Source organism: Salmo salar, chromosome 12 (assembly GCF_965601325.2).
Source record: "Salmo salar chromosome 12, fSalSal1, whole genome shotgun sequence".
Taxonomy (NCBI): Eukaryota; Metazoa; Chordata; class Actinopteri; order Salmoniformes; family Salmonidae; genus Salmo; species Salmo salar.
The window spans coordinates 99883226-99897938 of record NC_138302.1 but is presented as its reverse complement, the minus strand read 5'-3'; the positions used below and the strand labels follow the sequence as shown (position 1 = coordinate 99897938).

The window sequence follows — 14713 nt, the reverse complement described above, 5'->3', positions numbered from 1 at the left end:
TATTATTAAAAACGCCATGACTTCCGACACCTTGTTTTCATATTTTAATGAAAAAGTACAGAACAGTTGTAATAAATATGTACGGTTGTGTGAAAGAAAAGCACATTTCAATAGTTTTATCTTCTCTTAAAAAATATATTTCAGGGGTGGCCAAGCTTATTTGTAGAGGGTATAAATCAAGGTCTCGATTTGATGATTAGTAGAATCAGGTGTCTTACTACACCCACTGTCTAGGACCTTCTGCATAGGAGCTTGTCCACACCTGTTATATTTGATTATACCGTTATTAATTAAGACAAATTAAAAAAAAAAGTATATCCCTTAAAAAAAAAGAAAAAGAAACTAAGGTCATGTACAGACTGACAGGTGGTTCATATACCGCACAGCGAACATTACCCACCACAAAATACCCTCTCAGGACCACCAAAGCACCTTCCCCAGAACCTATTTAAACAAAGGCAACATCCCAAATGGCACCATACTCCCCACAGGGCTCTGGTCAAAGGTAGTGCACTATATAGGGACTAGGGTGCAATTTGGTATTCAGACAAAGTGTCTCAGAGTAGGAGTGCTGATCTAGGATTATAAATTGGCATTTAGATCACAAAGAATAAAATGACATGGATGGGGGGGGGGGGGGGGGGGGAGAGACCTGATCCTAAAATCAACGCTCCTACTCGAGATGCTTGATACAGAGTCTTACTCATTATGATCAAACTTTATATATTTTTTTTAATGATCCTAGATCAGCATTTCTACTTTGAGACACTGAATACAATCCCAGGTCTGCATCCCCCTCTCCCTCTGGTTACAGTTCCCTCCGTGCTTTAGCTGCGTTGGGTGCGTACTTGGGCATGAGTTCGTTGATCTTGCGGATGAAGTCGGACTTCTCGGCACAACCTTTACACGACTCTCCCCACTCCTCCAGGATTTTCTTCAAGTCCTTCACCTTCAGCTTCTTCAGATCCACCGTGCTCAGGTCCAGCTGTTTGTCTGCAGAGCGAGGAGAGAAGGTGAAGATTCCATCTTTAAAAACAGATCCTGCTAGCTTTTCAGTGGTTTAACTGACTAATTACAAGGAGGGGGGTTCAGGAGTGTTGACCAAGTGTCTGAGTGGTAGAGGATTCGAGATGAAGGAATGAAGCTATAGGCTTCTGTTAAGAAAGCACACACACGTTACATACAAATATTAAATTGTCTCTTAGCAGGTGCTGATATCAAAAGACGTTCACTATAAAAAGGTTACACGAGACTCTGCATTCTATGCCGTATGATAAACAGTAGAATGCAGAGTCTGTTCACGTTTCAGGAAGAGGTCAAATTTCACTGTGAGGCAATAATAGACAGCCAGGTATGGTGATGAGATGGAAAAATCAGTCCTCACCTGTGTTTGTGTATGTAAATAACTTGTAATATGCCAGAAGGGGGTTGGAAATAGCACACAGGCCTACATTGTACAATGTCGTTTTTGACTAAGCATGATCCACAAACAATTATCTAACAAGCTGACCAAACTGGACACGAGCGTGCCATCGTGGGCACTTTGATTTTGTTGACCCACACCAGAAGCAAATCAGGACACGCAGGTTAAAATATCAACAACAACAAAACTCTGAACCAATTATATTAATTTGGGGACAGGTCGAAAAGCATTAAATATTTATGCCAATTTATCTAGCTAGCTTGCTGTTGCTAGCTAATTTGTCCTGGGATATAAACATTGGGTTGTTATTTTACCTGAAATGCACAAGGTCCTCTACTCCAACAATGAATCCACAGATAAAACGATAAACCCAATTCCTTTCTCATCATCTCTTCTCCTTCCTCAGGCTTATTATTATTTTTTTTTTACTTCTTTGGACTTTATATGGCATTTGGCAACCAACTTTACGGTGCATTACTACAACGACTGGAGTGTGGACGTCAGATCATCTTTCAATCACTCACGTGGGTATATACTCCTAAACACCAATGAGGAGATGGGAGAGGCAGGATTTGCAGCGCGTTGAGTGTCACATATAGAACTAGCGCCTGGCCACGCAGACGCTCGCTGAGGCAGTGTGGGTGTAATGACAATAACATGCATGCATGTATACATTTATATTTGCAGCGCACGCGACCGGTGTGGTCAGCATGTAGTGGTATTATGACAGTTGTAAAAAAAAGTATTTATTGTGATAAGCATTGTGATGAGTCCCACGTGAAAGAAGATAAACTATGGGAACAAATAAGGGACAAATTTGTTTTTGAAATTGAGACTTAAGCGGGGTTTAGCTGTCAGAGACATGGAATTGAGGGATGCTAACATACTCTGTATGGTACACAGTCTATCTTCTACATCATTATGTTAAACAACTTAAGTGTGGTTCGGTACTGTAGTATTGATTTAACTTACAAATAACTGCATAGCAAGTCATCTGAGATGGGTTTGTTTCCTTACCGTATTTCAGTTCGCAGATCTGACTGTCCTTCTTCTTTAGTTTCTCACAGATCTTGTCCACTGGTGTGTGGTAGCTCAGGGGCTTGGAGATCTCATTGAGAATTTTGGTGGCTGCGTCATTTGTTCCACCAATGTAGTAACACTAGGGTACAGAAGGAAGAAAAGAATAGCAATGAATCAACAAATTCAGTGGATAATCTGGATAGGACACAATGTAACTACTTATCGACTAGACATACATTAAAACTAAAACATTAGCCTAAAATCACTTACAAAGCGGTTTTCCTTGCCCTTGGCATCTTTGCAGGTTTCGACGAGGGCCTTCTCGATGTCTGTGCTGGTGAATTTAACGTCGTTGTCCTGCAATGACTGGTATAACCTTCCCAGGAAGCTCACACACACTGGGAGGAAACAACACAAAACAAGGAATGATCATCATTACATTAGGATGTTAGGATTATACAAACATGGCATGACTTGCAATGAATGCATTACTCTATACACTTTAGTAATATAACATTTTACTAATCTGATGGTATACAAAAAAAAAATAAAAAAAAAATGGTATTCCCAAACTGGGGTATGCGCAATGCCATCGGGGGCACGCCAAATAAAAATGTGATTTACATTTTTTTTTTTTTTTTTAAATACCCCCCCCAAAAAATTCTCTTCACATTCTCAAACAGTCCATTTATATTTTCCCAACGGGGCTGTACATTTGGGTGAGTTTTTTCTCCCCGCCAGAGTAGCCTCATTTGACTGCCAAAAATAAAATTAAACCATCTAGTGTTCAGCGAAATAACAACACAACACAGCAAAATAACAACACAATGTCAAATACAGGTAGCCTAGTCAAATAATTAACATCCAATCACATTAACCGTTACTCTCTCGCGGGAATTCCACTAACGGTCCATATGTAGCCAAACGTAGCTGCTGCTCATGTTGGTGTCTGTACTGATGGCGCAAAAGCCATGACAGGGAGACATAGTGGAGTGGTAACGCACGTGCAAGCAGTTGCTCCCGACGCCACCTGGGTCCACTGCAGCATCCACCGAGAGGCTCTTGCTGCCAAGGGAATGCCTGACAACTTGAAAGACGTTTTGGACACTACAGTGTAAATGGTTAACTTTGTTAAAGCAAGGCCCCTGAACTCTCATGTATTGTCTGCACTATTCAATGATGTTGGCAGCAACCATGTAACACTTTTACAACATACAGAAGTGCGCTGGTTATCAAGGGGCAAAGTATTTACAATTTTTTCAATTGAGAGATGAGCTTAAAGTTCACTTGGCTGACAGCTTGCATGATGACGAGTTTCTCACACGACTGGCCTATCTGGGTGATGTTTTTTTTATATCGCCTGAAATGATCTGAATATAGGATTACAGGGACTCTCCACAACTATGTTCAATGTGCGGGACAAAATTGAGGCTATGATTAAGAAGTTGGAGCTCTTCTCTGTCTGCATTAACAAGGACAACACACAGGTCTTTCCATCATTGTATGATTTTTTTGTGTGCAAATGAACTCAAGCTTACAGACAATGTCCAATGTGATATAGCGAAGCATCTGAGTGAGTTGGGTGCTGAATTACACAGGTACTTTCCCCAAACGGACGACACAAACAACAGGATTCGTTATCCCTTTCATGCCCTGCCTCCAGTCCATTTACCGATAACTGAACAAGAGAGCCTCATCAAAATTGCAACAAGCGGTTCTGTGAAAATTGTATTTAATCAGAAGCCACTGCCAGATTTCTGTATTGGGCTGCGCTCAGAGTATCCTGCCTTGGCAAATCACACTGTTATGACACTGATGCCCTTTGTAACCACGTCCCTATGTGAGAGTGGATTCTCGGCCCTCACTAGCATGAAAACTAAATACAGGCACAGACTGTGTGTGGAAGATGATTTAAGACAGACTCTCTCCAATACAACCCAACATTGCAGAGTTATGTGCATCCTTTCAAGTACACCCTTCTCATTAACCTGTGGTGAGTTATTCACCATTTTCAATATACAAATAAGGTTGTATATGTAAGATGGTTAAATAAAGAGCAAACTTATTGATTATTATTATATTATTATTTGTGCCCTAGATCTATAAGACCTCTGTCACTTCCCACGAGCCGGGTTGTGACAAACTCACTCATTCTTATGTTTAATAATTGTATCATATAGTGTGTGTGTGTGTGGCAGGCTTACAATGATGGCAACAAAAAAAAAACATTTGAGAGTGTGCTGACCCTGGTGCTAGAGGGGGTACGCAGCTGGAGGTTGGGTGTTTGAAGGGGTACGGGACTATAAAAAGATTGGGAACCACCGCCCTGGATAAACCTGAACAATTCACAGTCAAGTATCAGCTATCCCATCTAACAGAGAAACAATAGCTTGACATGGGAGCATATTACCTCACCAACAGAAACCACAGGCAATATCTGACCCAGCTGGGGTACAAGGCAATGTCCTAATGAGCAATTGACAGGTACTAGTTAGCGAGACACAGCCAGCTACAATACTTATCTGCGAACAAACATATATTTAGGAGAGCTTTGAAAGACATTTCAAATGTATTGAATTATAGCTAGCCAGCTAGCCAACGTCTAGGCTATTTGGCTAAGAATCATTGCCAATGACAACGCATAGAATTGTAGATTGCCATAAAACTTAACTACGACTAACTAGCTAGTTAGCTAGTTAGCTATATCCATAGCGACAGTGATAAATATGAGACAAACCAACCCACCTTCACAATCCCCATCTTTCAAAGCGTCGCTAATGCTCGGTACCAAAGCCAGCGCTGCGAGGGCGACCGACAAACTAGTCAAACACAACATTTTACGATTAAATAGCTAATTTAATCTAGTTTAGCTAGATGTACCTAGCTAAACGTTACAATACAAAACATGAACAGCTAGAGTCGACACCGGTCTGCCAAGCTTCCTGATGAACACGTCAACCCTACGAAAAGGCTTTCAATTGGCTCTCATTTCAGTCTCTAGAACGCGATTGGTTCGTTCCCCGGGGGTACCGCGATGCACTTTTCTCTGATTGGACAGATGGTCTTCATTCTGGGGACGTCGTCCAGTTGGCGTCATTCGATTGGATTAGAGCTCTGTATATTACGTTACCTTTACTTTACGGTCATATCAAAACAGTTCAGATGGAAACATCTGGCGTTGAACAGAGACACAGTGCTCTATACCGCGCTGTCTGTGTCAATAGCTATACATTTAAGTATAAGTATACTACTTTCTATACTTTTATTACAGGGTCCCCAACTATATTATCAGCCACTTGCCGATTTTTTTCTTGAGCGGATGGTCGGGCTGCCTGAACATAATTACAAATAATTACACTGCAAATTGACCTCAAGAAGCCCAAACAGATAGTATTTGACAAAAAGAAAATGATTTCAAACCTTAAATACATTGGGATACGATCATATATAATGTATCTATTTACAGTGCATTCAGAAAATATTCAGACCCCTTGACCTTTACCACATTTTGTTACATTACAGCCTTATTCTAAAATTGATTATAAAAAATCTACCCACAATACCCCATAATGACAAAGGGAAAACGCGAGAAGCAAGAATTCCTCTGTGGAGATGGGAGAACCTTCCAGAAGGACAACCATCTCTGCAGCACACCAATCAGGCCTTTGTGATTTATGTAGAGTGGCCAGACGGAAGCCACTCCTCAGTAAAAGGCACATGACAGCCCGCTTGGAGTTTGCCAAATGGCACATAAAGGACTCTGAGACCAGGAGAAACAAGATTCTCTGGTCTGATGAAACCAAGATTGGCCTGAATGTCAAGCGTCACATCTGGAGGAAACCAGGCACCAATCACTGCCAAAGCTGCTTCAACAAAGTACTGAGTAAAGAGTCTGAATACAAATGTAAATGTAAATGTGAAATTATTTTGTGCACAAATGTCTAAAAACCTGTTTTTGCTTTGTCATTATTTGGTATTGTGTGTAGATTGATGAGGGGGAAAAAACTATTTAATCGCTTTTAGAATAAGGCTGTAATGTAACAAAACGTGGAAAAAGTCAAGGGGTCTGAATACTTTCCCGAATGTACTGTATGCATGGGAATACTTGAACAGATTTTCGAAAAAATTAAAATGACTTGGAGCTGATTTCCTGGTGTTTATTAGTCTTTTATGTCCAACAAGGAAAATGATAAACAAAAACAACAACAAAACTGGTTAATTACTTGGCTAATTAGTTTGATTTACAGAATATTTACTAGAGAATAGAAAGTAATACATGGTGTCCTCTGGCCAATTTTAGCTACAGGATGTTGGTTTGATCACAGGCAACCGCTTTCCGCTTTCTTCATAGTAGGCCTACTATCCAATACTTTGCATTGGGCTCCCGAGTGGCGCAGTGGTCTAAGACACTGCATCTCAGTGCAAGAGGAGTCACTCCAGTCCCTGGTTTTTATCTTGGCTGTATCACATCTGGACGTGATTGGGAGTCCCATAGGGCGGCGCACAATTGGCCCAGCATCGTCTGGGTTTGGCCGTGGTAGGCCGTCCTTGTAAATAAGAATTTAATCTTAACTGACTTGCCTAGATATATAAAATTTCAAGTTACTTTTAGAAATGACCTTATTCTACGATAATTACATATAGTTCACTGTTTTCTCATCCCTCATCACTGCTAATAAATAATGACCAGTTGAAACATCAATGAGCCAATAAAACAAGATCTTTAATGTTTAGCATTATTATTAATAATAAATGAATTCCACATCACAGGAAAAAAACGTGTTGTATTTACATCTACAATCCACATCACTGTTGATTCATGCTAACACAATATATACAATAAATTACTTTTGGAGTAATTCAAAAGGTTTTCGTATGCCGTAAGAGTAGCCGACTGTCCAGATTTGTCTGATCTTTGATGGAAAAATTCACAAAATAATGAAGCATAATGAAAAAAGTCAAAATATTTTAGTATGTTTGTCAATGTTTTTTTTTTTTTTTAGGTTTTAAAAACACATTTACATCAGAAAGTACAAGGCAGACAATTAATAATCACAATCTATACATGGCCCCTTTTAACCTTATGAATCCACAGCGTCGTCATAACTACTTACAGAAGAGAGAGAGAGAGAAGAGCCTGACGAGGTGGTCTGGGGAAAAATAACTGTAATGATTTCAAAACTGTTTTGTAACCCCCCCCCCCCCCCCCCCCCCCCCCCCACATTTGTACCGCCATTTGTAGAAATCAAATAAATTGGGAGGTTTTGCATAGGTCATAGGTCATACGCATAAACATGTTCCTTCATATATTTTTGGCTCTGAAAGCATGCTATTCATGAGTATGTAAAATAATTTTTTAAAATTAAATGAAAAGTTACATGGAAAACATGAGGGGGAATTCCTGCTATTTCAGCAACATTGCTCATAGAGATATAGTTGCTAATTAAAACAAACTAATGGTATTACACTGGCTTCTACCATCTGTGGAGGACACACTATCTAATCAAATACATTACGCACGCTACCACTAGTGACTATATTAACACTCTTACACTTAGAAATTAGGATTAGTGGCAGTAGATTAGGAGTGGCAGCAGGCCTGGAGGTAAAATGGTGAACCTGCAGGGGAGGGAGGCAGGGAGGGAGGGAGGGAGGGAGGACGGGAGGGAGGGAGGGAGAGAGGGTGTGAGAGCACCTCTTTGCTGACCATGTGAGGGGGCTGATTAACCCCTCTGCTTGTATGAACCTGGAAAGGAGCCAGCTGACGGTGTCTGTCTCTCTGTCTGAGTCCCTCCCTCTCTCACAACCAGTGAATAACCTAGGTTCATGTTCTTTTAACCCTCCCTCCCTTCCATCATCACAAAGAGTACAATCACCACATAACGGACACAAAACAACCTAGACGGACAGTAGTAGTGGGACATTGTTTTGAGTGTGTTATACAGGGGGGTTAATAAATACACAATATCATCTTATGTATGGCATTGTTATATATGGAATACATCAGCTACACAGAAGCATTAGAAAATAAATTAAATTCAGTCGATTCATTTAAAAATAAAAGTCATTCTTCATTAGGAGACATGCGCCTACTGTATACCCCATTACTGAGACAAGTAAATACTGATTGTAGCCATGTCCCTTCTGAGAAAGAGGAAATATACATGATAGAATCTACAATGAGAGCTGGAGGACATGAGAACATGACAGCTGGAGGACATGAGAACATGACAACAGCAGAACATGAGAACAGGAGAACATGACAACATGACAACAGGAGCACATGACAGCAGGAGAACATGACAACATGAGGACATGACAACAGGAGAACATGACAACATGACAACAGGAGAACATGACAACATGACAACAGGAGAACATGACAACAGGAGAACATGACAACAGGAGAACATGACAACATGACAACAGGAGAACATGACAACATGAGGACATGACAACAGGAGAACATGACAACATGACAACAGGAGAACATGACAACATGACAACAGGAGAACATGACAACAGGAGAACATGACAACATGACAACAGGAGAACATGACAACAGGAGAACATGACAACAGGAGAACATGACAGCAGGAGAACATGACAACATGACAACAGGAGGACATGACAACAGGAGAACATGACAACAGGAGGACATGAGGACAGGAGAACATGACAACAGGAGAACATGACAACAGGAGAACGTGACAACAGGAGGACATGACAACAGGAGAACATGACAGCAGGAGGACATGAGGACATGACAACAGGACAACAGGAGGACATGAGGACATGACAACAGGAGGACATGACAGCAGGAGGACATGAGGACATGACAACAGGAGAACATGACAGCAGGAGGACATGAGGACATGACAACAGGAGGACATGACAACAGGAGGACATGACAACATGACAACAGGAGAACATGACAGCAGGAGGACATGACAACAGGAGAACATGACAACAGGAGAACATGACAACAGGAGAACATGACAACAGGAGAACATGACAGCAGGAGAACATGACAACAGGAGAACATGACAACAGGAGAACATGACAACATGAGGACATGACAACAGGAGAACATGACAACATGACAACAGGAGAACATGAGAACATGACAACAGGAGAACATGAGAACATGACAACATGACAACAGGAGAACATGAGAACATGACAACAGGAGAACATGAGAACATGAGAACATGACAACAGGAGAACATGAGAACAGGAGGACATGACAACAGGAGGACATGAGAACAGGAGGACATGACAACAGGAGGACATGAGGACATGACAACAGGAGGACATGAGGACATGACAACAGGAGGACATGACAACATGACAACATGACAACAGGAGAACATGAGAACATGAGAACATGACAACAGGAGAACATGAGAACATGAGAACATGACAACAGGAGAACATGAGAACAGGAGGACATGACAACAGGAGGACATGAGGACATGACAACAGGAGGACATGAGGACATGACAACAGGAGGACATGAGGACATGACAACAGGAGGACATGAGGACATGACAACAGGAGGACATGACAACAGGAGGACATGAGGACATGACAACAGGAGGACATGAGGACATGACAACAGGAGGACATGACAACAGGAGGACATGAGGACATGACAACAGGAGAACATGACAACAAGAGGACATGAGGACATGACAACAAGAGGACATGAGGACATGACAACAGGAGGACATGAGGACATGACAACAGGAGGACATGAGGACATGACAACAGGAGGACATGACAACAGGAGGACATGAGAAAACTATCCCAAACAAAAGAGTGTAGGTCTACTGTATGCAGAGAGAGAGAGAGAGAGAGCGAGAGAGAGACAGAGAGAGAGAGAGACATCCACAACACAACACCTGGACAACAAGCTGAAAGAAGCAAGGAGTGAGATGAGCAGCAGCATCTGATCCAGGATCTGGGACTGTGAAGCACCAGCAGTGTTGTAACAAGGCAGATCAGTTCACTTAGGTAGATACAAGAGATAGTAATTGGAGGCAGGGTGGAGGACGCTTACAGAAATCAAAAAGTGGAATAATCTGTACATTGTGATCAGGGCTGAATAGTCAATAAGTATAAATGACTAGAAACAATGATGTCTTTAGGTCACAGTCCCTTCTCTTTCTCTCTCTCTCTCTCTCTCTCTCTCTCTCTGACCCCTCTGCTCCTTGGTTGTCCAATGGGCGGTACTAGCCATGGTATTATCATTTCCCACTGTGTACATATTGGTTTGTTGTGTATTGTTAGATGCTACTGCACTGTTGGAGCTCCGAACACAAGCATTTCGCTACACCCAAAATAACATCTGCTAAATATGTGTATGCGACCCAATACAATTTGATTTGAATAGACGTTGAATTGACATCCTGTACCCAGTGTGTTATTTCACTGAATGAACATGCACACATAAAAAGTACCAAATAAAAAGGGAAAAACTAAAACAAAAATCACATAATATTATAATAGTTAATATTCATTTGTCTATAAATATCAGCCATCTAAAATGTGTCATTCCACTTGTGCACATCACCAAGCAGCTACAGTGACTTTCAATGCCCTTGTCTTAGTCTAGCACATTATTATGTTTCTATGTCGTCATCGTCAAGCCATTATCGTGTCATTATCACGCCATTGTCGCGGCATTATCGAGTCGTCGTCAAGTCATCGTCAATTCATTATCAAGCCATTATCGAGTCATCATCAAGTCATTGTTGAGTCATTATCAAGTCATTATCAAGCCATTATCGAGTCATCATCAAGTCATTATCACATCATAATCGAGTCATTATCAAGTCATTATCACATCATAATCGAGTCATCGTCAAGTCATCAAGCCATTATCGAGTCATCATCAAGTCATTATCACATCATAATCGAGTCATCGTCAAGTCATCAAGCCATTATCGAGTCATCATCAAGTCATTGTTGAGTCATTATCAAGTCATTATCAATACATTGGCACGTCATTATCGAGTCATCATCGCGTCATCATTGAGTCATTATCAAGTCATTATCACATCGTAATCAAGTCATCGTCAAGTCATTATCAAGTCATCAATTCTCCTCAGTCAATCCAGGATATAGGGATTCATTTATAAATAATCTAATATTAATATAACTATAACTACACATAACAATAAACTGGCAGGTTTCATCTCTAAAAAAATATTGCCTTTTCTTTGTACTGTAGTGTGTAATATGCTGCCAACTGAATGGGAAACTGACCTTAATAATAAACCAACAGACCCCTTATATAGGGCAAGAGCAGCCGTTTAAAACGGGATATCTATTCACCAGCCTTCAGACTGTTATGTCCTAATCAACTCTTTATAGTGGCTGGCTGATCTGGCTGTGGCAGGTAGCACACGGCAATAAAATACGACTACTGTGTAATGAAGCCTTACCACGGTATTTAAGCCTCTGACTGTCTGTCTGTCTGTCGAGGAAGAGCAGTGCCACAGGAAGTTGTGACAGAGTAAGAGGAAGTGTTAAGGAGTATGTGACCTGACGTTTTGTATTAGTTCGTAACCCCCCCCCCCCCCTCCGTCTCTCTCTATTCATCAAACTATTGTCTCCCACCCCCACCATTTTTATTTTTCTCAGTAAAAGCCAGTTGCATCGCTGAGTGTATCAGCGTTACATCAACACTACAAAAAGTACGGTCAGTTAGTAATATGCATCGCTTACAGGAAATAACAAACAACCGTAATGTTAAGATCACCTGACCTCAATAACAATCATCATCTCTCCAAACTCCTCCCCTCCCCCCCCTCCATACCCTAATAAAACCCGAGACTTCACTTAACCCATCTTCATATATATATAAAAATGAAGATATATATATATATATATATATATATAAATGTCTAAGTGTGAATAGAATCAAATGTGTTTTTAACATTTATTAAATAATGTAATAATAATGTTATTATCATATTATTAATAAATAATAAGTAATGTTTATTATTAAGTTGCTAAAGTGCAACTTGTCTATAAAAAAAATTAAAAATTGAAAATAGAGGTCATAATCAAACAGGTTTTTTTTTTTTACTCTACTGAGGTTTGCTTCAGTTTAATTCAATTCATTAATTAAATGTCTGGTTAAATGTGTGGTTCACAATCCATTAGCTCCCTGCATGTGGACCTGAACTATCAATAAAAGAAGAAATACTTTTACAGAATGATATGTTTTCTAAAAGGTAGTTCCCATCATTGGTGTGAGTTAGTGACACAATTCATAGAAAGGACAATCAATATACTTTTTTTTTTTTTACAGGAGTTTGAAAGAATAAGCAATCGAAAATGGAAAAGACTTATCATTCCAAAGATGCATTTGCAAACAAACACGTTTAGATGTGTACAATTAGATCACAGCTAGCATTCGTCAATACCAAAATAGGATACTCTGTGAGAAGGAATGAAGTGGAAGGAGGGGGATCATTTTTTACCATTCCCCTCTATATCACTGGCCCCTCAGAGAGACAGGTCCTAACACTGGCCCCTCAGAGAGACAGGTCCTAACACTGGCCCCTCAGAGAGACAGGTCCTAACACTGGCCCCTCAGAGAGACAGGCCCTAACACTGGCCCCTCAGAGAGACAGGTCCTAACACTGGCCCCTCAGAGAGACAGGTCCTAACACTGGCCCCTCAGAGAGACAGGTCCTAACACTGGCCCCTCAGAGAGACAGGCCCTAACACTGGCCCCTCAGAGAGACAGGTCCTAACACTGGCCCCTCAGAGAGACAGGCCCTAACACTGGCCCCTCAGAGAGACAGGTCCTAACACTGGCCCCTCAGAGAGACAGGCCCTAACACTGGCCCCTCAGAGAGACAGGCCCTAACACTGGCCCCTCAGAGAGACAGGCCCTAACACTGGCCCCTCAGAGAGACAGGCCCTAACACTGGCCCCTCAGAGAGACAGGCCCTAACACTGGCTCTTCAGAGAGACAGGCCCTAACACTGGCCCCTCAGAGAGACAGGCCCTAACCCAGGCCCTAACCTTGGCCCCTCAGAGAGACAGGCCCTAACCTTGGCCCCTCAGAGAGACAGGCCCTAACACTGGCCCCTCAGAGAGACAGGCCCTAACACTGGTCCCTCAGAGAGACAGGTCCTAACACTGGCCCCTCAGAGAGACAGGTCCTAACACTGGCCCCTCAGAGAGACAGGCCCTAACACTGGCCTCAACCATTTCTGAACCATGGGCATGTTCAGGAGGATATAAAGTTACAGAACATTCAGATAGAAATATATAATGTAGAACAGATATGATTGTCTGTCAGATGGAATTGGGGGGGGGGGGAATCAGGTGTCAGCTCTATTCACACTATTTATATCTGAAACATTCACAAAGATTTACATCACTGACTGAATAAACCCCAGGCCTGCTCTTTACTCCTCTGTGATGGCGTGCTCCCACGCCACCTTGGCCTGCTCTTCCTTAGAGGTGGTGAGAGGCTGAGAGATCTTGCGTGGCATGGGCCTGGGCACGAGAATACACCCTTCCTCAGGGATACACCCCTCTCTCAGGTAGGGCTTGGGGGGCAGGGCGGGCGGTGGCTCCTGATGGTAGCGGGGAAGGTTATGGATGTTTAGGGCGTGGGACTCTGGGAGGATGGGGATAATAGGGGTGATGACCGGGGTGACCCACCCAGGGGCGGAGTGGCTACGGCAGGGAAGGGGCTTGGAGACATCCGGGACCTCTGGCTCGGAGACGCTGTATCGGACAGGCAGGTAGGAACTAGAGGGGGAGTCCATTCCCAGGTCTTCTCCGTCTATAGCCCAGATAGAGTGCACCGTGCTGGGGGTGATGGAGATAGAGTCCAGGGTGCCTGCTGGGTGTCTGCTGGCTGTTCCAGGGGGCTCGGTGGAGCAGGACTGGCCCAACAAGTTGCTCTCACTCAAGGAAGAGACGCCGGAGGAGGCGCTGCCAGAGAGGGTGGAGTTACTGCCATCCAGGCCGGACTGGGACTGGGACTGGGACTGGGGACTGGTGGGCGAGGCAGGTATAGGGTGCAGGGGTGACTGTTGGAGGGAAACAAGCGGGACAATGGGTTATTCTCATAGATAAGCGGGACAATGGGTTATTCTCAGATAAGCGGTACAATGGGTTATTCTCATAGATAAGTGGGACAATGGGTTATTCTCATAGATAAGCGGGACAATGGGTTAATTCTCATAGATAAGCAGTACAATGGGTTAATTCTCATAGATAAGCAGTACAATGGGT

General features: G+C 42.3%; 2 protein-coding genes across 7 annotated transcripts in view; both read right to left on the bottom strand.

The window, feature by feature from the left end:
* Positions 1 to 31: 31 nt before the first annotated feature.
* LOC106566211 (mesencephalic astrocyte-derived neurotrophic factor) lies at positions 32 to 5393 on the bottom strand. The gene is made up of 4 exons (XM_014134085.3): positions 5189 to 5393; positions 2714 to 2841; positions 2441 to 2582; positions 32 to 993 (listed from the first exon to the last, which is right to left on the bottom strand). Exons 1-4 carry the CDS (start codon positions 5277 to 5279, stop codon positions 809 to 811), a joined length of 546 nt encoding a protein of 181 aa, XP_013989560.1. The 5' UTR covers positions 5280 to 5393; the 3' UTR covers positions 32 to 808.
* Positions 5394 to 7645: 2252 nt separating this feature from the next.
* Positions 7646 to 14713, bottom strand: part of LOC106566212 (dedicator of cytokinesis protein 3) — a 401791-nt gene continuing 394723 nt past the window's right edge. For all 6 annotated transcript variants that reach the window (XM_045691962.2, XM_082959510.1, XM_082959511.1 and 3 more), the window contains one exon: positions 7646 to 14508. In XM_045691962.2, coding sequence (XP_045547918.2) covers positions 13876 to 14508 — 633 coding nt within the window. In that variant the 3' untranslated portion in view covers positions 7646 to 13875. The remainder of the gene's footprint in view (positions 14509 to 14713) is intronic.

What these genes read in the sequence shown, in the direction of transcription:
- LOC106566211 (XM_014134085.3), bottom strand. Translation starts at nt 5,279, where the DNA reads ATGTTGTGTTTGACTAGTTTGTCGGTCGCCCTCGCAGCGCTGGCTTTG. An exon ending in GAAAGATGGGGATTGTGAAG is followed by an intron (nt 2,842 to 5,188) that starts GTGGGTTGGTTT and finishes GTTTCCTCCCAG; the next exon opens with TGTGTGTGAGCTTCCTGGGA. An exon ending in GATCTGCGAACTGAAATACG is followed by an intron (nt 994 to 2,440) that starts GTAAGGAAACAA and finishes CTCGCTCTGCAG; the next exon opens with ACAAACAGCTGGACCTGAGC.